General features: G+C 38.7%; 1 protein-coding gene across 1 annotated transcript in view; it reads right to left on the bottom strand.

Moving 5' to 3' along the window:
- LOC139135208 (E3 ubiquitin-protein ligase HUWE1-like) overlaps positions 1-22,669 on the bottom strand; it is a 75,422-nt gene that overhangs the window by 4,703 nt on the left and 48,050 nt on the right. Inside the window, 26 exon segments of the mRNA XM_070702482.1 lie at positions 360-726; positions 1,518-1,724; positions 1,979-2,037; positions 2,926-3,317; positions 3,826-3,971; positions 4,944-5,062; positions 5,331-6,536; positions 6,995-7,271; positions 7,730-7,965; positions 8,131-8,183; positions 8,848-8,959; positions 9,259-9,704; positions 10,287-10,578; positions 11,004-11,043; positions 11,533-11,699; positions 12,581-12,852; positions 13,488-13,683; positions 16,063-16,179; positions 16,494-16,662; positions 17,151-17,236; positions 17,741-17,866; positions 19,750-19,873; positions 20,297-20,397; positions 20,774-20,860; positions 21,102-21,425; positions 22,110-22,338. Coding sequence (XP_070558583.1) covers positions 360-726; positions 1,518-1,724; positions 1,979-2,037; positions 2,926-3,317; positions 3,826-3,971; positions 4,944-5,062; positions 5,331-6,536; positions 6,995-7,271; positions 7,730-7,965; positions 8,131-8,183; positions 8,848-8,959; positions 9,259-9,704; positions 10,287-10,578; positions 11,004-11,043; positions 11,533-11,699; positions 12,581-12,852; positions 13,488-13,683; positions 16,063-16,179; positions 16,494-16,662; positions 17,151-17,236; positions 17,741-17,866; positions 19,750-19,873; positions 20,297-20,397; positions 20,774-20,860; positions 21,102-21,425; positions 22,110-22,338 — 5,950 coding nt within the window.

Genomic DNA, 22,669 nt, shown 5'->3' with positions numbered 1-22,669 from the left:
ACAATGGTAACATGTATTCTGAACTTTTAAAAGGAAAATGGGCCCCCATACAGGCATATTGGATTGCATCACAAAAAAATCAATGTGCATATGTATGACATATGGAGTAATCCTTGCGCCAAGTATAAAAGAAATCACTCCAGGCATCTCCGAGAAATTTGTATGAATGGCCGCATGGATGCAACAAAGTACGCACAGAAATGAACAAATCTTGAAGTCCTCATGGACGAATTTATTCAAGAATTGTTCATTGAAAATTACATACAATGTATTTTTACACAGTTTAGCTAAGCTACAATGTGCAGAAGATGAAACTTTCTACACTTTCTAAAGACAAACTCTACAGAGGAGGTACGTACCTGCAAATTGAAGGAACTTTTGAGTATCATGGGGCAGGTTAGGTGATATTGCACTGACAGAGCTGTCTCTGGAGAATGGACTTGGAGGGGCTCCTGATATCCCGGGTGTTGCAGGAGCCGGCGACAGTGGTGCACTTTCAAGGGAAGACACGCTGAGGGATGTATCTCGACTCATGTGTCTCTGCAGCTCAGCTGACTTGGCAGAGCTCTTGTCGGTAGAGTGGACCAGGAAGAAAGCCTCTACGGCAGTTTGGAGAACCAGTACTGCGTGATGGTCGGTTGATTCTTTGAGTTCTGATAGACACTCGCTGAGAGTGTCCCACAGGTCATCCAAACCCAACTCTGCACTTAACCGTGGCAAGATGTCCTGTAAGTACCATAAATGTCATCAACATGTCATGACTGTTGTGTAATTACAGAAGGCAAGATAGTTGGGGGGAAATGCACTCAAATACAATGACATGACAACAAAGCATACAACCTGTTTATTTTGTACTGGATGACATGCTTGTAGAGACAATGAGATCTAACTTGCAATAGACAGTCTGCAGCTCAATCAACCATCTAACAATCTTTTTTGATTAACGCTGCATTTTATCTCTAGCCTTTTATCTCTTGCAACACTTCATTCAACTTGCCATAGTTTCCATAACGAAATTGTTATCAGACTGATAAATTCTAATGGACATAACATATTGCATAGTAGAGACTAAAAACAGTTGGTATCAGGTAATTAATATTGGAAGGCAAAAGGTGTTACTTGTTAATGAAAGGAAAACTATATCTTTCAAGTTACACAGTAGTATATTGCAACAATATACGGAATATGCTTCCAGATGCCTGAGTTTAGCCATAATGACAAACAGCTGATTCAACACCCATGTATTTTGAAAGAACTCACCCTACTAATCACATTAGTCTAGTAACATATATAAACATTTCTGTTCACATGGGCATGGAATGAGCACAAAGCTGATCCAATCACATAAAGTGAAAGTAATTCATTGCACTATATGACTATTGATTTATCATTTCCCTTTCAAAAATTTCCTTTTCTAAAAAGTGTGCTTCAATGGTTCAAATCTGGACAAACAACCTAACCTGAAATCAAATCATCATATGCAACAGCTGACACTGGAGAGAATTTCTTTGCCATACCTCTTTTTTCTCATCTTCCTGCACATTTTCACTTGATGTGCCTTCCCCAGCATTACTTGTTGCTGCCAACTCTTCAACTTCCATGGGGGCTTCCACACTGGTACCTGAAACACCCTGACTGGGAGTGCCTTCTGAACCAGGACCCTGGCTTCCTATTGCTGCTGCGTCAAGTGTATTTTGCTCACCTCCTTGCGAACCTGCTCCGCTCTGTAACAGCAAAACAGTTATGCATTTAGTGACAACTCAATAGAAACGTTGTATACGAGAGTTGAAAGCTTTATGGTGATTCACCCTTCAGCGCACAGAATTTGGAATATTGCTAGCACATGCTGTGTGCAAACAACATCACAATATTTGATTTGTTCCTTCTGTCATGTTTGCTTTACTTTATGAGAAGAAAACGTCAAAGGGTTTTTTAAATGAACGTAAATCAAAGATCTGATGGTTACGGTAGTACTTACAGAGTCAGCACTTTGCTGTGCTTGTCCAACTTCATTCGGCTGTGGTGTGCTATTTTCAACTGTAAGACAATACCAAACGTTATTTACGGGATGACACTACAATCTATATATTTGTAATTTCTTTCATATTACTTTTACTTGATATTAATTTTGCTAAAGATACTGTATGAGTTGCCACTTTATTTTATGAAGTTCTATCTGACAAGAATAATGCTGATATGCATTTCAAAAATAATAATTGTCACCTGTTCCACAGTGTTTAGCCTACTTAACCCTTTGAGTGCCATAATTTTTTCCCACCAAAATTTGAGTACAACATTTTACCAGTTTTTGCGAATTTTTCTGTAATTTCCTCGATAATTTTGGACCAAATTGACATCATATTTTATTTGCTACAGTTTGTTATCAAAATTTTTGCAAAAATCTGAAAAAATTTACTACAGTCTATTTCATAAAGGTGACAAAAATTGACTTTGGCGCTCAAAGAGTTATAAAGAACTGAACTGAGGTATATGTTTAAAATATAACATCCACAAGCATGTATGCCTTGCTAACCTAAAATACATCACTAAATGAATATCATGCAAAAGTATTCCATATTGTTTGATCTGACCATTTGACACAGGGATAAAAGTGGAGGGTATAGGAGGGGCAGGAGGAGCTGTGAACGAGTTGAGTTATTGAATAACTCCTATCTTACATTGCTCTGTCTTTCACATATTACATTTTTTTGGTTTGACCTCCTGGCACAGGTACCTGAGTGGAGGGGATAGGAGGGACTGTGGATCAGTTACAAAGTTACTGCATAACTCATATCTTACATTGCTCTGTCTTACACATCTTATATTGTTTCGGTTTTGCCTTCTGGCGCATGGACCGAAACGGAGGGGGATAGGAGTGGCATGAAGGGCTGTAGACAAGTTATAGAGTTATTGCATAACTCATACCTGATTGACTGGCCATTGCTTCAGCTCTTGCATCCTGTTCCCTAGCTTCCCTCTCCCTGGCTTCTCTTTCCTTGGCCTGCTGTAGCCTTGTTTCCTCCAATCTCTTGGCATTCCGGAGTTCAATGATGACCTTCAGAATTCGGAGGAAGAAGTGCTGGCTGGATGTCTTGCTAGTGAATAGCGACATGGATGGAAGTCTCAGCTCACAGCCTCCTTTACGGTTTGCCGGTGCATTCAGTACTAACTGCTCTCCTCTGTTAAACCGGTCTGTGATATGCCCACGTGTAATGCCCGTTGAAGTAGAAGGTTCCTCGTTTCCCTCAGACTCATTCTTCTTTTCAGTTTCTCTAATGTTGTGCTCTTTCAGATCTTTCAGAAGGATTTTGATATCGCTGAAGAATAAACAGATGTCAAGCTTTCTTAACGGATTTTAAAAGTTAGGTTGAAAGTTTCTTGAATGAAAGAAAGTTTGAGGCTACCATAAGTATGACATTTAGGTTTGAGCTACACAAAGTTTGAAGAGGATCTATGCTGTTATAATGAGTCAGTTGAAACCTTCAAGTATAAAGGATTTCCATTGGTCACACTGATATACTGTGATAGATTCTACTGACAAGACTGATCACAACTCTCATGATTACCTATTTATGATGGCTTATGGTTCCAACTGAGGGTGAACTATTGCATACAAATGTACACATTAGTATCTTGTGATGAACAGTACCAAGTAAGATACTCTAATACATATTTAGAATACACATTGTGGTTGTGTTTTCTCATTTTTTAAAAAAAAAACTGTCTTTGTGTGATAATTTCACAGGTAATCAAAGCTCTCATACACTTCCAGCTTAGTAAATTTATTTTTTTTATCATTTGTCAAAAAATTGAGAGGAGACTTACTTGCATAGAGTAAAGCCTAATTTTCTTGCACCAATGAGTAACAGCCCTAATACTGTTTCCCTTGTGGAATCATGCTTTGACAATTGTAATAGTAAATTTGTGGCATCTTCAAGACCTTCCTCTGTACACGAATGAGATATCAAAACCTGCAATGAAAGAAATTCACATTTGAAACAAGTGGTATATGAATCTTTTAATCTTTTTTATTGAACAAATCTTGGTAAACTGTTTTTCTATGCTACAGTTGGATCTTCGGAGAAGGCAATGGGGTCAGAGACTTGACCCTATTCCTGCCATGTCTGTCTGTCTGTCACTTTCATGAGAGGTTGTTGAACTACCAAAACAAAACTATCCAATATGACATACTTTGAACCCCAGACTTGACAACTAAAAGACCACAGAAAACATTACATGAAAATTATTTTCACCAACCTGAATTGCTAGGACGTATACAAATACAGTCAGTTTTACTGACTTTGCCTTGTCCAAAGTTGTCTTTGTTACAGAAATAAGGTAGTGACATACCTTGTACACACTTTCAGATTTTAATTTTTTTCTCAGTTACAGAAGTCCAAACCCCTAATAAAGTATATATTTTCTGAAAGCCCTGATATTGGGAAATCCGACCGTGCACAGAACACAGTCATTATTTGCATAATAGTCACGTGACAAGCGTTTTGTTTTCCAAAAATTGGTCTTTCCTCCCTTTAGCGAACACGCTGCAAGATTTCTGGTTGTAATTTGTGCATTGACAAGCCTTGATAATGTCCTTCAAACCCGTGTCTGGGATTTCCTCTATATGCCTTTGTTTTTTTGTTATAAACTATTGAAGATGTTAGACTAAGGTGCTTTTCAAGGAATTGTAATTGTCGCGCCATATAATTTGAATGGAGACTCAGAGAAAAAATCGCAGACACAGATTTGACATTTTGACAAAGGGTTAAACTTCATGGTATAGAGTTTGACGATAATATAATTACAGTAATGCATGAGAGCTATTGCTTAACATTACAGCCACTGCATCCTGATGGCCCACCTGCAGCCATCAAAGCCTCATTTTTTTGAGCAAGCATTGACATAGACCATTGTATTATAGTTAGAATCTTCAATGAACTTACATCTACTGCAAGCTGTAAATATTTTTCTGCAACAAGGGGCTCTTTCTTTTCCTCATTTTCTTCCTTCTTCTCTTTTGAATCTTCTTTCTTTTCTTCCAATTTTGTTGAATCATTAGTTGCTGGAAGAACAAATGTGCAGATGCATCATAAAAAAGTGAACTCCATCTTTACAGTATGTCCATGCATATTTGATAACTGAGATGGTCGAATACAAAACATTATGGTACAATTTGGGCGTAATGCCTAATTTCTGACTTTCTCTCTGAACATAAAGCGATATAAAGTTACAACAGAGTAATTAGCCTGTGGCTGTTTAATCTGTTTAGTCCTCTTCACTTCATGCCTTTAGGTTTTAATCAATTTTTCTATCTCCAGTAGTAAAATTACCTTGTGCTTCCATGGATTCTACAGAACTTGTACCACTTGCCATGTCTGCATCTTGGGACTGGCCTGCATTGTTGCTTGCTGGTTCCGACTGTCCGCTCGGCGTGTCCTGCCTTGTTGTACCCTGTATACTTGCCTGTGTTTCCCTTGTAATTGTGGACTCCCTCCCTTGATCCAAAGTCTGTCTCTCAGCTGCTTTCTTTGAATCGGGCAATGCAATAGATATGAGAGATAGAAGACGTAGCAATCTATCTGTAAGTAATGTACTTCGTCTCACTACTGGGTGAGAAAGGTGAATCATGAGATTTCCAAGAGGTGCTTCGGCATTGGGATCTAGGTTTTCTCTGTCCATGGCACTGTTCAAATGTGACTTAAGAGTCCCTTTGCCTTTTTTGCCTATACTAGTATTGTCAAGCTTGACAAGGAGTTCCCAGAAATCCGACTCCTGTTTTGAAGTTAATTTAGAACTGCTAGCGGATGACTGTACACTGGTTTGGCTGGACGATTTCCCTCCTTTTGTGGTCTCCTCTGTCTTTTCCTCGCTGGAGCATGTCTGACTCTCTTTGGCTTTTGGCGGCACAAACTGACTAGGGAAGATTTTGGCTAATGAAATGAGCGTGTCCAACACGTGTCTGCAGACCACGGGGGCTGCCTGGGGGTGAATTTGAATGATAGTGTTGCTTTTGTCGCTGCCTTTCTTACTGCCTGAGCTTCTCTGCACCTGGAAGACACTTGTGCGGCAGCCAAGTGCTGCATCCATGCTGACTGACAACCAGGAAGGTTGGCTGGTTTTACATGAATCTGTCCTTTGCATAGGTGACGGCAGAACTTCTAGAACATCCCCAGATTGTGAAGACTGGCTGCTTTGGTGATAGCTATGAGGCTTGCAAGTGTTCGTCCTGTCCATGATACCGAGAAGTGACTGAACAACCCATGCTCTGGTTGGTGGGTGATAGCACAAATTGCGAAGGACACGGTGCAACCGAACCGTGTTCAGTTTAGGTTCATCAACAAAGAGCAACACTAGTAAACATGTAAGTGCTTCGGCATCGACCAGCTGTCTTCCTCTGAACTTGGCAACAGCATTGGCACCTACGGCTGTACCATGGGCATTCCGGTTGATGCCTCCCCATGACCATGTACTACCCCTGGTCTGAGGAATAGATACCCTTGCATAGGTAACACCTCTACCAACTCTGCCTGGGAAACCTGAAATATGACAAAGTCACTTCATTGAGTTTCATTCTAACAATTCATGGCCGGCAAGAACTTTCTACAAACTTCAATTTTTATACATATTAACTTTTATAAACAGGCACAACACTTCTTTATAGGTATTCACTCACATGCCCTTGCCCGTACTAACCTACGAGAACTTAGTTTGAGAAAAGAAACAACAAACAATTATGAACAAAATTTCAAGTGAGGCATCATTTCGGTGGGATTTCGACGGCACGTTTTTGTGTCATGTTGCCGGCCATTAATTTTGTAGAAAATTTTGAATGTAAATGGCGAACTTTTGCCAATCAATGTGGATGGGAGTATCAAAATAAAATCACGACATCAAACACATGTGATGTTTATTGGTGTATGTCAGATAATGTTTACATGACAGTCTGACAACCTATATCCACATATAAAAGAGATAACTGTAGCAGCATACATACCAGATCTGAAAAGAGCTGACAGAACACTGTTTTCATGCAAGAGGCGTTCTTGAGTGCGTCTCAGCTGCATTTCTCTTCTCAATGCCTGTGCTTCAGCAGCTATGTCAGGAGGCAGCAGAGCCACATTGCTGTCATCCATATCCTGCAACACGGTCTGTCTCAACGACGGCGGTAGGTTTTGAATGAACAAGGCAGGGTCCAAGGGTTCTTGTGAAGTAGATGAGCCTTGCTGCTGAGACATCAGGCGCTGCTGTTCTGCTCTCTCTTGTTGGAGTACCTGCCAGATGACAACAATGCAAATTGAGTTGTGAAAAAAAAAGAGATTTACACAAAAGAGTAGTTTATTTAAAATGAATGCACTTTGTGTATCAGGAAACAAAATGAATTCAATAGAAGAGAATTTTATTGAACATTCAGTCATCACATCTGTAGTCTCATTTTAAAGCAAGACAAAACACAAGAATTTGTCTCACTGCAAATTTGTATTTACTTGTACACTGTAGACTTACATGCTAAATCACACAGAGATTGCACAAAACATCAACATCTGTATGTGACAACACATCCATCTTCTAACGAGGCCAGTTATCAAAGAAAAAAATTCTCAGAAATATAACTGAAACATACAGACAACACATTACACATACCCATGTAGTAAAAAAATATCAAATCTTCAAATCCATTCACAATATATGTGAACTGATGACCTTTGTCTGGATTACCAGCAAAACTTACCTCTTCCTGTATGTGAGGTGGTAATGCCGCTAAGAATTCTGGATTAACCTGGCTGAGGGTTGGCGTGTCACTAGTCCCTGGTCCAGTGCTTCCAGATGCCCCGGTGTTGACAGCTGTGCTGCCAGCAGCCTGTCTTGGTTGCTGTATGCCCAAATGTTCCTGGAGGACCTCCTGGCGAATATTCTCTGGCAGAGCAGCTAAGAATGACGGATCTACACCTTCTGGGAGTTGAATTCCTGTAGCAGACAAGTATATCAGTTCTATTTGATGTCAGTTCATTAAAACTCTTCCTTGATATAGCTTTATGAACTGTTACTTCTGTGCAATAGTAGTTTGCATTTTTAAGACAAATTGAATGAATAAATTGAATAATAAAATTAGCAGATAGTCCAAAATCTTACCTTGCAAGATATCAACCTCACTTCTGCCGCTTGATTCACCACTGGTTTGATTACTAGAAAATCAACGACAGCAAGATTTGACAACGTCAATACATGTTTAGTTATGCTAGGGTAGATGGTAGTTGTTCAGAATTGTCAACGCTGTTTATTCATTACAACAGGGGTATCATAGTACAAAATAGTACAAACCCAACTGTCCATCCAAGGTAATTTGAATGGGTCTGGAAAGCACTATATTTGAAATTTGTGTCACTGCCACATACAATTTTTCCATTGTATGCGACAGATTTTCTACAAAAGCAGAAACATGGCCATCCAACTTTGCGACAGATTTTCTACAAAAGCAGAAACATGGCCATCCAACTTTGCAAGGACTGTATAGGTACACACGGGAACTTGTCACTGTACCAAGGTATCAAGATTACAAGGTTTGAAGCCGTACTCAAAGATCAGTACAGTATTTAGTACTCAGAAAACAACTTTGCATCCTGAAACACTGTTATTTGACACCTCTATAAACACTTCAGGTATCATATGTCCTAGAGGAAATTGACTTTGTGATGAACTGAATTGTTCCTTTGCTTTACTACATACTTGTCAAATGCTAAAACACTGGAGTCCGTCACAACAGAAATTTAGCTTGATGAGCTAAACATTTTCCTCTTTGTTAAAAAGAACAACTTTTCAGTTAAGCTACAGAAACCATTGATTGCTTACTTGGCAGTACTTTCACTTCCTGGAGGTCTACCCTGTGCACTGGATGTTATTGTATCAGTACTGGGTGCTGGTTCATTACTCCTTTCAGAATTCTCTTGATTTTGAGCATTTTCTGCGAAAAGTTGAATAAAAAAAATAAATCTTTAGTTTTGCATCTGGTGGAGAAGGAATCATAGCACTGTTTAAACATGACCTACTACGCCATGGAAAGGAAATTTTGGTAGATTGCATTATAATCTCTCCACCACTAGGTTTTGAAATAAAATGTTGTTGACTGAGATTTGGCTGCATCCTAAAACTTTGGTATTCTCATACGATGTATAGGTGTTTGTGTGTAAACGTTTAAGCAGCTTTTTGTCCTCAGACTCTTCTTTGCGTTGACACCAGGAGAACTGACTTGGTTTGCTCTACCTGTTGTTGACACTGTGTCTCCCGATGTAGGTGTGCTTGTGGATGGTACTTCACTTCCCTCAGAAGTTGGTGTTGTTAAATCCACAGACTCTCCTATCGGAAGCTGGATGCCACTTGACTCTTCTGCTTGTCTCTCTCCAATGTTACTTTCCCTAGGTGAGCTGTCCACATTCATCGGTATTGGCTCATTCTGACTTTCCGCGGCTGGGGTTGCAGATGCAGTGCTCGACTCCTCAAAACTTGATGACGCAACAGGTGGCATGGAAGCTGGTGATGCCATTCCTTCCGTACTGCCAGTTCTGGCAACCCTTTCTTGTACTGTTGGACTCGGTGTGGAGGCTGGCGGGAACAAGTCAGGTTGTTGGAGCTGTTCGTCTGATAATTGAGGCAGACGAGAGTAGCCAAGCTGCGGTGGAGCTGTTGGAGGAGACTCTTCATGCCTGTACCTAAAAGAATACACAGAAATTGAAACAGGACAATGATACACAGGAATTGAAACAGGACAATGATACACAGGAATTGAAACAGGACAATGATACACAGGAATTGAAACAGGACAATGATACACAGGAATTGAAACAGGACAATGATACACAGGAATTGAAACAGGACAATGATACACAGGAATTGAAACAGGACAATGATACACAGGAATTGAAACAGGACAATGATACACAGGAATTGAATAAGGACAATGATACACAGGAATTGAAACAGGACAATGATACACAGGAATTGAAACAGGACAATGATACACAGGAATTGAAACAAGACAATGACTACACTCATCTCCAGGATTGTACAGGTTTAATATAGGAGACACTCAGGTAACACACTAACTGAGGTAATATTCATGTACATCATGAACATAGTGGAAAAACAAAACCAACTTGTTATCTGTAAATAGGGAAAGAAGTAATTTGAATTTAATAGTTGGCCCATAATTTAAACCACTGAGAGTACTGTTTGTGTGTTCACGTTGATAAAGTTTCTCCTCAGTGGTTTTACGAGATGTGAATTGTTCCTACCCTTCTGCCCGCGGGGCACCTGGTGTGATGTTCGGTATCATCTGTACATTATCAGGTGTACTGAACACTTGGGCGGTTACTGTTCTGACGACTGGCGGTGCAGGCGGGGAGTCTGGGTCACTGATGGTTGCAGAGGCAGGCATGCTTGTATCTAGTGGAGTTGGTTCTGCTGAGACAGTTGTTGTACTGGGGCTTGTTGTACTTGTTGCTGTTCCTTCTACAATGGCTGAGGTGCCTAGGTGGACTGCGGCTGCTGCAATGCTTGCAGCCATGCTGCTAATTGCTTCAGATGCTGTTATAGCAAAAACAAACAGTACAGCTTAGTAAAGTCCTCGACTTCACTGAACTAATAACTTAATACAAAACTTGCTGTTAAAGAAGGGCTCAAAAACTGCTGGTTCTGACAGTATATTGGGACAAGCAAGTTTATCTTATAAATAATTTAAATCTACGAAGTCAGCATCGAGTCTTAGGTTTGTTAAATTTACCAATCACCTGTTACAACATAGATCTATTTTTTCAAATTCATGTATTTTAGTCATTTTAACAAGCAGTGTAACATTTATATTGTGTTTACCACTTTTATCAAAACTAATGTGATTTTATCTGTACTTGCCCATATTCTGAATCACTTATTGCCATACTGTATATTACAAAATATATTCAATGTAATTAAAGAAAAGAGAACAGTTTGGTGATTATGTAATTATCACCTACCCTGTGATGCAGCAGTCTTCTCAGAATCGCCAACTTCAACCTGACAATAAATGACATTATAGAACAATATAGTAAGATGACATTATAGTACCTTTAGCATGTACTGATCAGGGATATAAAAGTTCATCGCCATATTGACTTTATAATTTGTAAATAGGTTCTGTTGTAAACGATGTTACCTGAGGGACAGGCTATTTTTATTTCAAACAAGTTTTCCAAGTTACAAAAGATACTTTCAAAAGTAGTGAGAGATAAGCCTCCATTGTGACATAAATGGCTGGTGTGAGCACAACATAAATTCATCATACATAGAATGTTGATGAAGATTTTTGTTGCCAAAACTGTAGGTCCTAATTGCTTGAGTTTTGGTCACTCAAGATTCTCATTGTTATTTTCCTTCTGAAACTCCATGCAAAACTGACACAGTAATTTCTAACTGGGCCCCTTCTTTCAAGTTACTATCATCATTAGCTTTGGATTTGATGACGGCACATCAAAAGCTACTCAGCCCTTTTGAAGCCCTTCATACCTCCATTGATTCTTTGGCGTGTTCTGCCTTGGCTTTCTCTTTCTTAGCTTTCTCCTCTTCCTTCTTCTTGGCTTCCTCTTCCTGTTCCTTCTTCCTCTTTTCTCTCCTCTCTACTATTTCTTCATCACGGTGTTTCTCCAACACTTCAAGGATGGACTGTTTGAGGACTGGGTTTGAAAAGCAAACCATAAAAAACATGAAGTGTAGAAAACCACATCAAAGTAATATGTGCAGCAATTTTGAAGTTCTCTGTGGACACACACTCATACAGACATACAGACATATACATGACAGACAAAGTGTGACCCAATAAGCTCAAATTACCATATATACAAATGGGAACTAACAAGCGTGAAGCAGCTCACACAAAGTAAATCCTTTTCCACAGGAAAGTGATCAATTTATGATTTGAAATGATGACACTCTTGCTTTCTATGAAAACCTTTGTTTTATCGCCATACATTTTGTTTTAAATTCAATGATAAATAAATTTCTAATTTGAATAAATTCATATTTGAATCTATTGTTCAACTTTTCAATGGAAGTGACAAAGGATGTTGAACAGTAATAATATTACACATTTATCAATTTCTAGTTAACTCTGTCATGTAATGAATATATCACTTCAGGGAAGCACAAGGTTGTCTATTTGGATAATCTATGACATCGTGAAGAGGTACAGAATCAAAACTATCCTGTGTCACATTCTGTGTTAGCTTGATTGTCAAAAAACTACTGATAACTATTGAATCATACTGATGCATTGGTTGTTTACTTGGAAATATCCAACAACACAATTTCAACAGTCAACAATCCCTTTAGATTATTAGTGTACCTTGTGCAGGAAAGAATAATGTACCTTGCACAAGAAAGAAACGGTCTTTTCTTGCATGCAAAGTGGGATATCAACATTCAAGAGTTCCTTCCTGCACTCAAGATGTTCCTACCTACAACTGATGTTTTCTCATGAAAAGCAGAGTGACTGTATAAGACAAGAGTCTTCCTGTTTGAAATGTGACACACTGGGGCAGTGATAAAACTAAATTACCTGCGATAAGATCATGTACGCTTTCTCCATCAAGGACTCTAGATTCTTCCGCCCATCTGGTGAGGGGTGACGGAACACTAGAAATGTGTGTGTTATTGTAGCCTTCATTGTAATTATCATGGAAGAAATCATCAAACAGATCATCATCAGCTCTGGTCAATACACGGAAGTCGTTTTCACCTACAAGTAATCTGGCCTGCCCACCACCCATGTTGGTGGAGAGAGTGGATGTCAGCTGTAGCACATCAGCTGCAACTGTTGGGCCCAGCAACCTGAAAAGGGAATGTTATCCTGATGTCAGACATATGATATGATGTACTTAGGCGCATAAGGCAATGGTGCTAGGGTTAACCACTTTAAACACCACAGAGTATTTAAACTGGATTATTTTCAGTTGGAGTCAAGAGAAATTTGGTGTATCAATAATTTAGGTACAATATTAATATCCTGCTTTGAATGCATTTGTTTGATAAAAGCTGACTTAGTTCACTTGCTGGGTGACCAATGGAAATTGTATTCATTTTCTTCCTGGGGAATTACTGTAACTATACTGACTTTTGTCAAGACTGTACAATTTCTGATGCACTTACTATTTACAGATAAAATTATCTACCAGAAGTTCTATTTGGTTTGATTAGTCATCTCTCCAATGCAAAGCAAGTCTGAATAAGGTCATTACCTTGTACTTTTATTATTATTATTCAGGGATAGACACTGAACGTTTCTATGCATTTGCACTGTTGCATTCATGCTACATAGTTTAAGTTTTTGAGTACAAACGCATCTACATGAATTACTGGATTTGTTCATGGTCAATATCACTTGACATATGCCTACTTCTGGTGGATGTACTGTTATATACACAACAGTACAGATCGGAGGAGAACAATTTGTTGAGAAATCATACCTTTGTAAGATGGCTGGTGGATTTGGCTGTCGACTACCAGTATGGTAGACATGTATAGCCTGTGCGGCAGCTCTGTGTCTTTGCCTGCTGGCTGTCCTGTGTAGTCTGGATGAGTGGCTGTGCGTGTGGGTGACATGATGTGGCTGCTCCGTGTGTCTGATCAGCAGAGGATGGTTTACTGCTACGCCGCCAGGAGCTGGAGGAATGGAGGGGCCTTCATCAAATCATAACAAAAATGTGCAACAAAATGGGGAGAACACACATAAAGAGAAAAGATGCAAATAAGCTACAACTGCATCATTAGTGACAAAATAGTTAAGAGTTGTAATGTTCATGACCTTACTTACAGCTTTACATATAATTATAGGCAAAACACACATCTCCAAAAACTCTGTGATGTAATGGGGACAAAGCTGGGACATCCACTGGGATATTCTTTTTGTTAGTTTTATTTGAGATGTGAGGAATTTTATTTAGCTGACTGACAGTGATATATTTAGTCATTCACTGTTATAAAACTGTTCTAACTCTGTCTGTACATGGTTATCTATACAGCATAATTTCTGGCATCTACTAGAAGTTTCATTGTCAAAGTGTTCATGTCATGCCTCAGAACAGGACTGGAGTGGTTTTCTAGAATGAACACTCATCAAAACTGTACGACAAATGGATATTCTGTCCAATTTATATGCTGCTTTTGCTAGAATGAAATAGACACAAAAGATGAAGATACAATTACAGTATTCTAGAAAAACTGTAAGACTTTCTCAAACTGAAAGAGACATTTGAAGATTATGAGTACATACAAGACAAGTCATCGTTGATGACACAGTCCCCGCTTGTCCATTTTGTTGTAGCTGTGGTCTAGGTCGCTGTGGAATGACATTGATGCAAGGGGTGCATCAGGCCTGTGACTAGCATAATAAAGTAATCTAAGGAACGTTCAATAAATGACTCATCTCTGCCGGTAATGACCACTGAAGGAACTTTTGATTACATCACACATAACGATGCCCTCACTGCCTCTAGAGTCATGACGGCACATACTATACACATGGTTTGGTGGAATTTTCGAAATGCTATGGGATCGGGTATGTTGTTGTAATCAGCCATCAGCCATTTCGAATCATATAATGAAACAAATTAATGTGCACAAGAATGCAGCCATAGTATTTTATCTTCATATCACGTTTGAACAAAATTAGTCTATCGAGAGACAGTGACCTATGTTTATGTTTCAAAGACATAAAAAAAATCAAACCAAAATTGAAATCAAATGGAAATCTATTGACCATATGGATCATAGCACAAAATTAGTAGACATGCATATGTATGCCATAGTACTTTATCTTTGTACCATGTCTCAACAACATTGGTTAAGGAATATTTGCATATGATTAAGCCTCAAAGACATGAAAAAATCAAAAAGGACCATCGGGCAGCGATATTCGAAAAAAATGACAATCTGGCAGTCATATTGGAACATGTCACGAAGTAAATTGACATATTGTATGCCATAGTGCTTGATCTTTGTGCCAAGTTTGGACAAAATGGGTGTAATGACCTTTGAATTACGCTTCAAAGACATGCAAAATTCCAACAAAATGGCAGTTCTGCAGCCATATTGGATCCTATCACAAGGTTAATTGATACATGCATATGCATGCCATAGTACGTGCTTTGAATTTGTGCCAAGTTTGAACAAAATCGGTTCAAGGATGTTTTAGTTACGGTTAAAAGACATGAAATAATCGCAAAAAAATGGCCGCCTGTCAACCATATTGGATCATTTCACAAAATAAATCGGTGTTCATATGAAGGGCATACTGTTTTGCTTTGTGCCAAATTTGAACAGAATCGGTTCAAGGATGTCTGAGTTATGGTCCAAAGACATGAAAAATCGCAACAAAATGGCCGCCTCACGCCCATATGGGATCATATCGCAATATAATTTGACATGCATATGTAGGCCATAGTGTTTTGCCTTTGTGCCTAGTTTGAACAGAATCAGTTCGAGGATGTTTGAGTTATGATTCAAAGACACGAAAAATCGCAAACAAAATGGCCGCCTCGCGGCCATATTGGATCGTATTGTGAACTTATTTGACATGCACATGTAGGCAATAGTGTTATGCCTTTGTGCGAAGTTTGAACAGAATCTGTTCAGGGATGTCTGAGTTATGGTCCAAAGACATGAAAAATCGCAACAAAATGGCCGCCTCGCGGCCAAATTCAATCGTATCACAAAATAAATCGATGTGCATCTGTAGGTCATAGTGCTATGCCTATGTGCCAAGTTTGAACGAAATTGGTTCAGCAGTGTCTGAGAAACTGTTGATGACAGACGGACGGACGGACGGACGCACAGACGGGACCCAATCTATAAGTCCCCGCCGGACTTCGTCCGCGGGGACTAAAAAAACTTAACTAGAGTTGTCAAGAAAATGTAAAATATAATTTTCACACAATTACGATTTGTATGTAAAAGAGATATTCTCATTTGATAAAGTGGCAACCAAGAGACATCTTTACAAATAGGTCGTCTCTATGATCCATCACTAGCATCAGCACTTACCAGCTGGATCGTTTGCATTGGCTACATCATCATGTACAGACACTGGTAATTGCAATGTCCGGAATGACTGCGGAGCACCAGACAGGAAATTGCCTTCATCAAGGAAGCCTGAATCACCTGTCCAGAGGCAAGGATGGGGAAAATCAAATATGACTGTTCTGATTGGGAAAGGAGCTCAAATTTGTGTATTTGCAAAATCTCATGCACATAACGTGATAAGCTAAACAAAGTATGACGTTCATAAATGATAAAAGGTTTTTCCATCTATCAATTGGTGTTTACACCCATCTTTGTACAGCATCTACTATTACTGTAATGCAAGCAGCTCCTATTCTTCTGAATAATAACGCCAATTTCTTTGATGAATGAATTCCTTGGGAAGAATTTTTTAAAATTTCAAAGGACTGTAAAGCCACTTATCGGAAACTCACCTGGCATCATGTCCTCAAGATGTATGAAGAAATCATCCTCTCTATCATGTACTGGAACTCTGACATCATATGACTCATCAATATCTGGATAATCATCTTCCTCAGCTTCCATGTCAGATCCATCCTCATCCTCATCACCTTCATCATCGTCTTCATCATCGTCTTCATCCTGCAGTGATTGTGACAACATGATTACTTGAAATGTTGTCACTCTTCAAAACAATTCTTTGTGGCAGGACTTGTAGTAATTATGGCTTGAAGCAGCTAAAAAGGTTCCTAAAATTTTACCTCAGGTCTGTTGTACACTGTCTATTAGAAATGGAACCTTACCATGATTTCTCTTCATACTACAAGCAACATTTGCCCAAAAAATACAACTTGGGTAACTCTACCTCTGACCACTATTTCTTCATGTTCATGACTCATGATCACTCTCTCATGCTTGGAACGTACTGTTGTCTAAATCTGATGGTTTTTCTAGACAATCAAGATTTACATTTAGCCGTACAAACTCATGTGCTTGCCAAACCCATTTGCCGAAACAAGTTAATGTGCCTCATTGTTCTCCATGGTGTGCTAGGAAGTGTGTGTACACATGGAGATTGGTGAATTGGTGCAACAAAGGGCTGAGGCATGCTAGACACTGCTGCTACGAACCTGATGGTCCTCTTCACTTACTGTATCATCATCAGATCTGCTGCTGTCACTGTCTTGATCATGGATACTGTCAACTTCATGTTCATCTGTGGTTGATGAGAAAACAACGAATGTAAAAGGTGTGGTGTGTTACATGGGTACAGCCATCTGAGCAAAACAGCATCCTTCACTAGCTTGTAGGACTGCAGATCTGCTGAAATGGAAGGGCTGGGTGATTGAACTTGAACATTCTTAGCGCTTAAGCAAGTGAGTGGTGTCTGCTTTCTGTATCTTGCACATTAGGAGAAACTGGCTTTTAAACTTTTCTGAGGCTAAATTTAGAGTTGAAATGGTATGAATTCAATCACTCCAAATCTTCTATATTGATTTTTCTATACTGATACTGTAACAAACAAATTGTTTACGTGGTTTTTCGCCTTTATTATGATTTCCTGCATATCGAAGGGCAGTCATCTTTCATATACAAGTACAGAAAAACATCACTCTGCTGTCCATCAGCATCTTTCAATCACATCACACACGTGGCATCCACCACAGACCCTCCACCTTTGTTTGTGTGATTTTTTTTTCGTCAGAGGGGCAATTAATACCTGCATCATCATCATCTTCAGGGCTATCATGATGACTGGTCATTTCTGCATCAGTGATGCCATGGTCTTCATCTAGCATGCCTTCTCCACCATCCTCATCATGGTGAGCATCCTCGTCTTGAGAATCTGACAAGTGACAGGAAAAATCAACCCAGGATGTAAATATCAAGGAGGAATGGATGATGCTTGTGCTGGCAAAGCAGTGGTATTGACAGATGTGAACTGAAGGCAGTTGAAAGTGATTTCTAGAATCTATGTGCTGCAATTTCTTTTCATGTCAATTTCAAAGTTGCCAAATTTTTTCTCAACATTTCTTTGAAAATGTTGGCAATTGTAAATTAGATACAGAAAGCAGTGGTAGTGCTCAGTGACAGCTAGTAGGTGGGCTAGCAGTTTTTGTTTTATTTGCGCAATCATCACTTGTTTTCTCCTTTGCTTTATCCAATTGTAAGAATGTTTACAAAATGGGCTAATTTTTCCTGTACAGAAAGATTTTCTAGCATTCCTAAAAAGTTGACCACATGCAAAAGCAAGGGGAATATCAGCACCAATTCTGATCAAAAACCTTTGTTTCAGAGGGTGTTGAATTCGACCTTGAACATCATATATGTACAGACACAAGGATGACAAACATTATCTTCATTTGAGCGTAGGCAATGTTTCTTGATTATTATGTATCATGAAAATTGAAAGTCTGGATCTGGTTAATGCTAAAAATATTGTATTTGGCAGAAAGATCACATGCTGTTACCAGGTGATAAATTGATATTGTCCGGTAATTATGGGAACAGCTGGAAGCTGCAAATATTAATCTTCTATTTAGTATGTTTGGACAATTTGCCAGCAATGAGTAATACATGTAATATGAAATAAAACAAGATAAAATATATAGAATACTAAATTTACAATGGTTGCTTGTCTGAAACATAACAGCTTAGACAAAACGCAACTTTTAAATCATTTGAATAAATTGTCCAATCGAGTTGAAAGCATTACACAAGTTGTAATGTGTAACTATTGCAACAACATTACATCGGTATGATTATTTGTTTTATAAATGTCAATGTTTTCACTGGGGTTTAAGATCATGGCTGAACAGTGTTGAAATACCTCTTGAACATTTTTGAAGTTCAGTGATATGATTACAGTAGCCTACCAGGAGAAACCAAGAAAATATGATGGGAACCTCTGTAAACTTTACATGAGTGCTGACCTAAATAAAAATGTGTATAGCAGCAGCAGCAGCTGCTGCAGCTGCTGCTGCTGCTCCTACTACTACTACTACTACTACTACCACTACTACTACTACTACTACTACTACTACTACTACTACTACTACTTCTTCCGCTACTACTACTACTACTACTACTACTACTACTACTACTACTACTACTTCCGCTACTACTTCTACTACTACTACTATGACGTGGAATAAGGATGTGGGGGGTTGTGTTGCAGGGGATAAAGTATCTCAACAAGCATGTTGGCTTGGTTGTGAAGGTTAAAATCAAATAAACTCACTATTGTCAGAACTATGTTTCAATATTTTGTGTATTTTAAAGTGCATAATGGTTAATTCATGGATTTAGAAAAAGGATTCTTATTTATTTAGATTATTAAAATTGCAACTCAAGACAAGATTTCAAAATGACATTTCTGACGTTATTTTTTCCAAAATGAAACAACTTTCCTTCTCCCATGCACTGTGGACATTGGGATAGTGCAGGATGAAAATACAGTATTCCACAGAATGTACGAGTCACATTCTCTGAAACTGGTTTTCTTTGAGTACAATATTCTGAATGTGTGACTACGTATCTAGTAAAGTTAAACTCACATACAACATTTGATGCTGATCTTTTTTTACGATTTTTGTACATTTTATCTGTTTATACACATAGTGGATTTTAGGTCATTTAGATAACCTACATAAATAAATACAGAGATTTCAAACAAGACACATTCTTCAAATATTTCAAAATGGTAGTTGCAGTGATGTGTATACATACCCCCTTCATCCATAAACCTGGTTGGTGCTGGTGCAGTGAGCAGAGTATCTTCCAAAACCTGGGGTCGTGAAGAATTTCCCCTCTCCAGTAGCTCATCCATGATGTCATCAAGATCAGGATCACCCTGTACAACATGAACATACAAACATGTACAGCACAGGTTTAATCATCAAACTACTACCTTTTACAATTTTCAGGTGTCTGCAGTGTTACAACTTTGGAAGGGGCAGATGCAAAGGAGAAGTGAGAGCAAAGGCAACAGATTAACCTCTACGACTTCTCAACTGACCTTAAGCTAAATCAGATCATACTTTTTAACTCCCGGAGTTTTGGCTACACACACATTGGTGTAAATAGATAGCCTTAAAGAAAATAGCTTTGCAAATACCTGAAATTATTATCTGTGTAATGTTTCATTTATCAAAATACATTTCTATGAGTTTTTCAAAAGTCCTGTTTCTTGAGTAGTATTGTGAGCTACCTCTCAGTGACATGTCTTCTCTTCCACACAGCTAGAGAACAAAAACATATACATGTGTACACATACCTCCATTGTAATGGTATGTTCTGTTCCCATCTGACCATCATCCTCTTGTGACTGGTTTCCTTCAGTGTCAAGTTGTTCCACTTCAGTGATGTCTAGCATATCTGAAGTTAAGCATTCAAACAAAACAGATTTACGTTTATGGTAATAAAATAATCACTGTGCAAGCTGAATAAAGATTATGTCACACTGAATTTTTTGCTGGAGACAGCCAAATTCTAGTCACAACTATGCTGGCCTTCTTGAACCATCCAAATTCCAGTCACAACTATGTTGGCTTTCTTGAACAATATTTTTCGACAGATGTTTTAAATAATGTTGGAATCAGTAACAGGCACAATACCATATCAACATTCATCCCCTCTGACCCCTGATGAGGAAAACTTTGAATGAAAAGATGCCGCACACTTTTATATGCACTGTTTGTAATGAGAATCTCTGTGACAATAATGCTACTTTTCATATTTTATGGTATCATACCTGCATTGGCCTGACTGCTTTCCTCTGCATTTGCTGTAGTTTGATTATTTGAATTACCAGTTTCTTCTCCACTTCTGGTACTCTCACCTGCAATAATTATGTGACAAAAACAATTACGTCTCCTACCCTGACCCGATGAATGACATTAGGTTTGTTAATCATGAGGAAACCAGCTAATTCATGAAAATGACAAATAATTTTGTGTGACATGAGATGTCTGTGACAATACACAAATTTTAAATTAACCTCGGCTCTGATCAAATAGGAACACAGTGTTGATGTCATTGATGTCACTCTTTACTCATGATTCTCTGCACTGATAACTTACCCTGTGTTTGAGTTGTACTTCCTTCCTGTGTGCTGGTCTCTGTCCTGCCTATTTTTTTGATACTCTTACTGGCTGTGGCAGCTGTTGGCTGATTGACTATCCTTGTGAGAGTCTCCAATGGTTTCAAGGCAGCATTCACCGTGGCTGCCATGCTGGGACTTGACAGGTCCAGGTTGTGTGGGATCCTGGAGATGTCTGCCACCAGGTTTCGTTTCAGCAGCATGCGGATGATGTTATTCATGCCATTGGTTTGAGACTTGAAGGTGTGGGTCTGGTGGTAGGCACCAGTTGGTGGACAAGCGTCGATCATTATGCTAATCAAACCTGTTTTGAAGGGGTATAAGTACACAGGAATGTCACAATGCAATTTCTCAGGATGCACGTCATTTTTCACCCTTAGACAGAATGAACCCAAGGGACAGATATTTTTACTAAACCTTTTACAACTCTTTTCTGATCTACCGCTTGTGGGGGCTCAATTTAAAGTTCTTAAAGTAAGAACAATTTCGCTGTATTAGTTTCGAAAATTTTATTTCATCCCATAGAGTGAAAACGAAAATGGCGGCCACTTTGAATTTCTCCAGTATAAAACTTTGCAAGGTGGCCCCTGATTTTTATTCTTGATTTAGTGATAGAATTGTAGATAAGTTTCACTGAATAAAGTTGGAGCTAAAGTTTAAGTCTTTCTTTTTAGTCTTTTCACTTTCATGAAGACTAGAGTTGCAGATATGAAGTATATGATGTGTTATTTTGGCAAATGAATATTCAGTGATAACAAGTCATTATCATCTGATATATAAGCTAAGTGCTCATTAAAGTGGCTACAGCTAGAATATCAAACTTTTGATGATTTTAGGTGAAGATATCACTTTGCTACTTTCTTTCAGTATTTATTATCAGATTTCTTGGGTTTCAAAAAACGATAGAAGGGGACAACTATACTATGGATGTCTGCTTATACAGTACATCACATCCAATTGACTCTATTGCTGAAATCGTTTTACATACCCGTCAAGGCTTGCACTTTGGAGTGTTTGTCAACACTTTCAACCATAGCAAGGGCTCTTGCAAGAGCAGCTTTGACCTCATTGACCAGAGCATTCTGGGCCTCTGTGCTGTGAGTGCAAGCTGCCAAGCTAGCAAGGAAGACCCTAGCTAGTGGTGGGGTATCTTTATCACCAGCTGTCTGACACTGTGGCAGTAGATGATCCATGATGTAAGCCAACACATTACAATCCTGTACAGGAAAAAGCGTTAAAATATTAAAGTTTCTGTCAGTAAGAGGCTGTTTCATGTTGTTCCTGAGAAGTTGGAATTCACTGTTCAGTTGTAAATACGGCGGTAAATTTGATGTGTGTGTGCTATATTTTTAATTTCTCTGAGTAATATTTAGTAATCAATGTTGAAGTGATCTTTTAAATCTCTGTAATTCAACTATGATATATTAGAAAGAAACGAATAGTCATGCGGTTGAAAACCTGCATTAACCGTTAACTTCAGTAGGTTTGTGTTTTTTTTTTTGGGGGGGGGGGGCTATAGGATTTTTGTTGTTGGTAGTTTTTGTAGTC

Source organism: Ptychodera flava, chromosome 6, assembly GCF_041260155.1.
Source record: "Ptychodera flava strain L36383 chromosome 6, AS_Pfla_20210202, whole genome shotgun sequence".
Lineage (NCBI taxonomy): Eukaryota > Metazoa > Hemichordata > Enteropneusta > Ptychoderidae > Ptychodera > Ptychodera flava.
The sequence above is the reverse complement of the archived record's forward strand: the minus strand, read 5'-3'. Positions and strand labels throughout refer to the sequence as shown.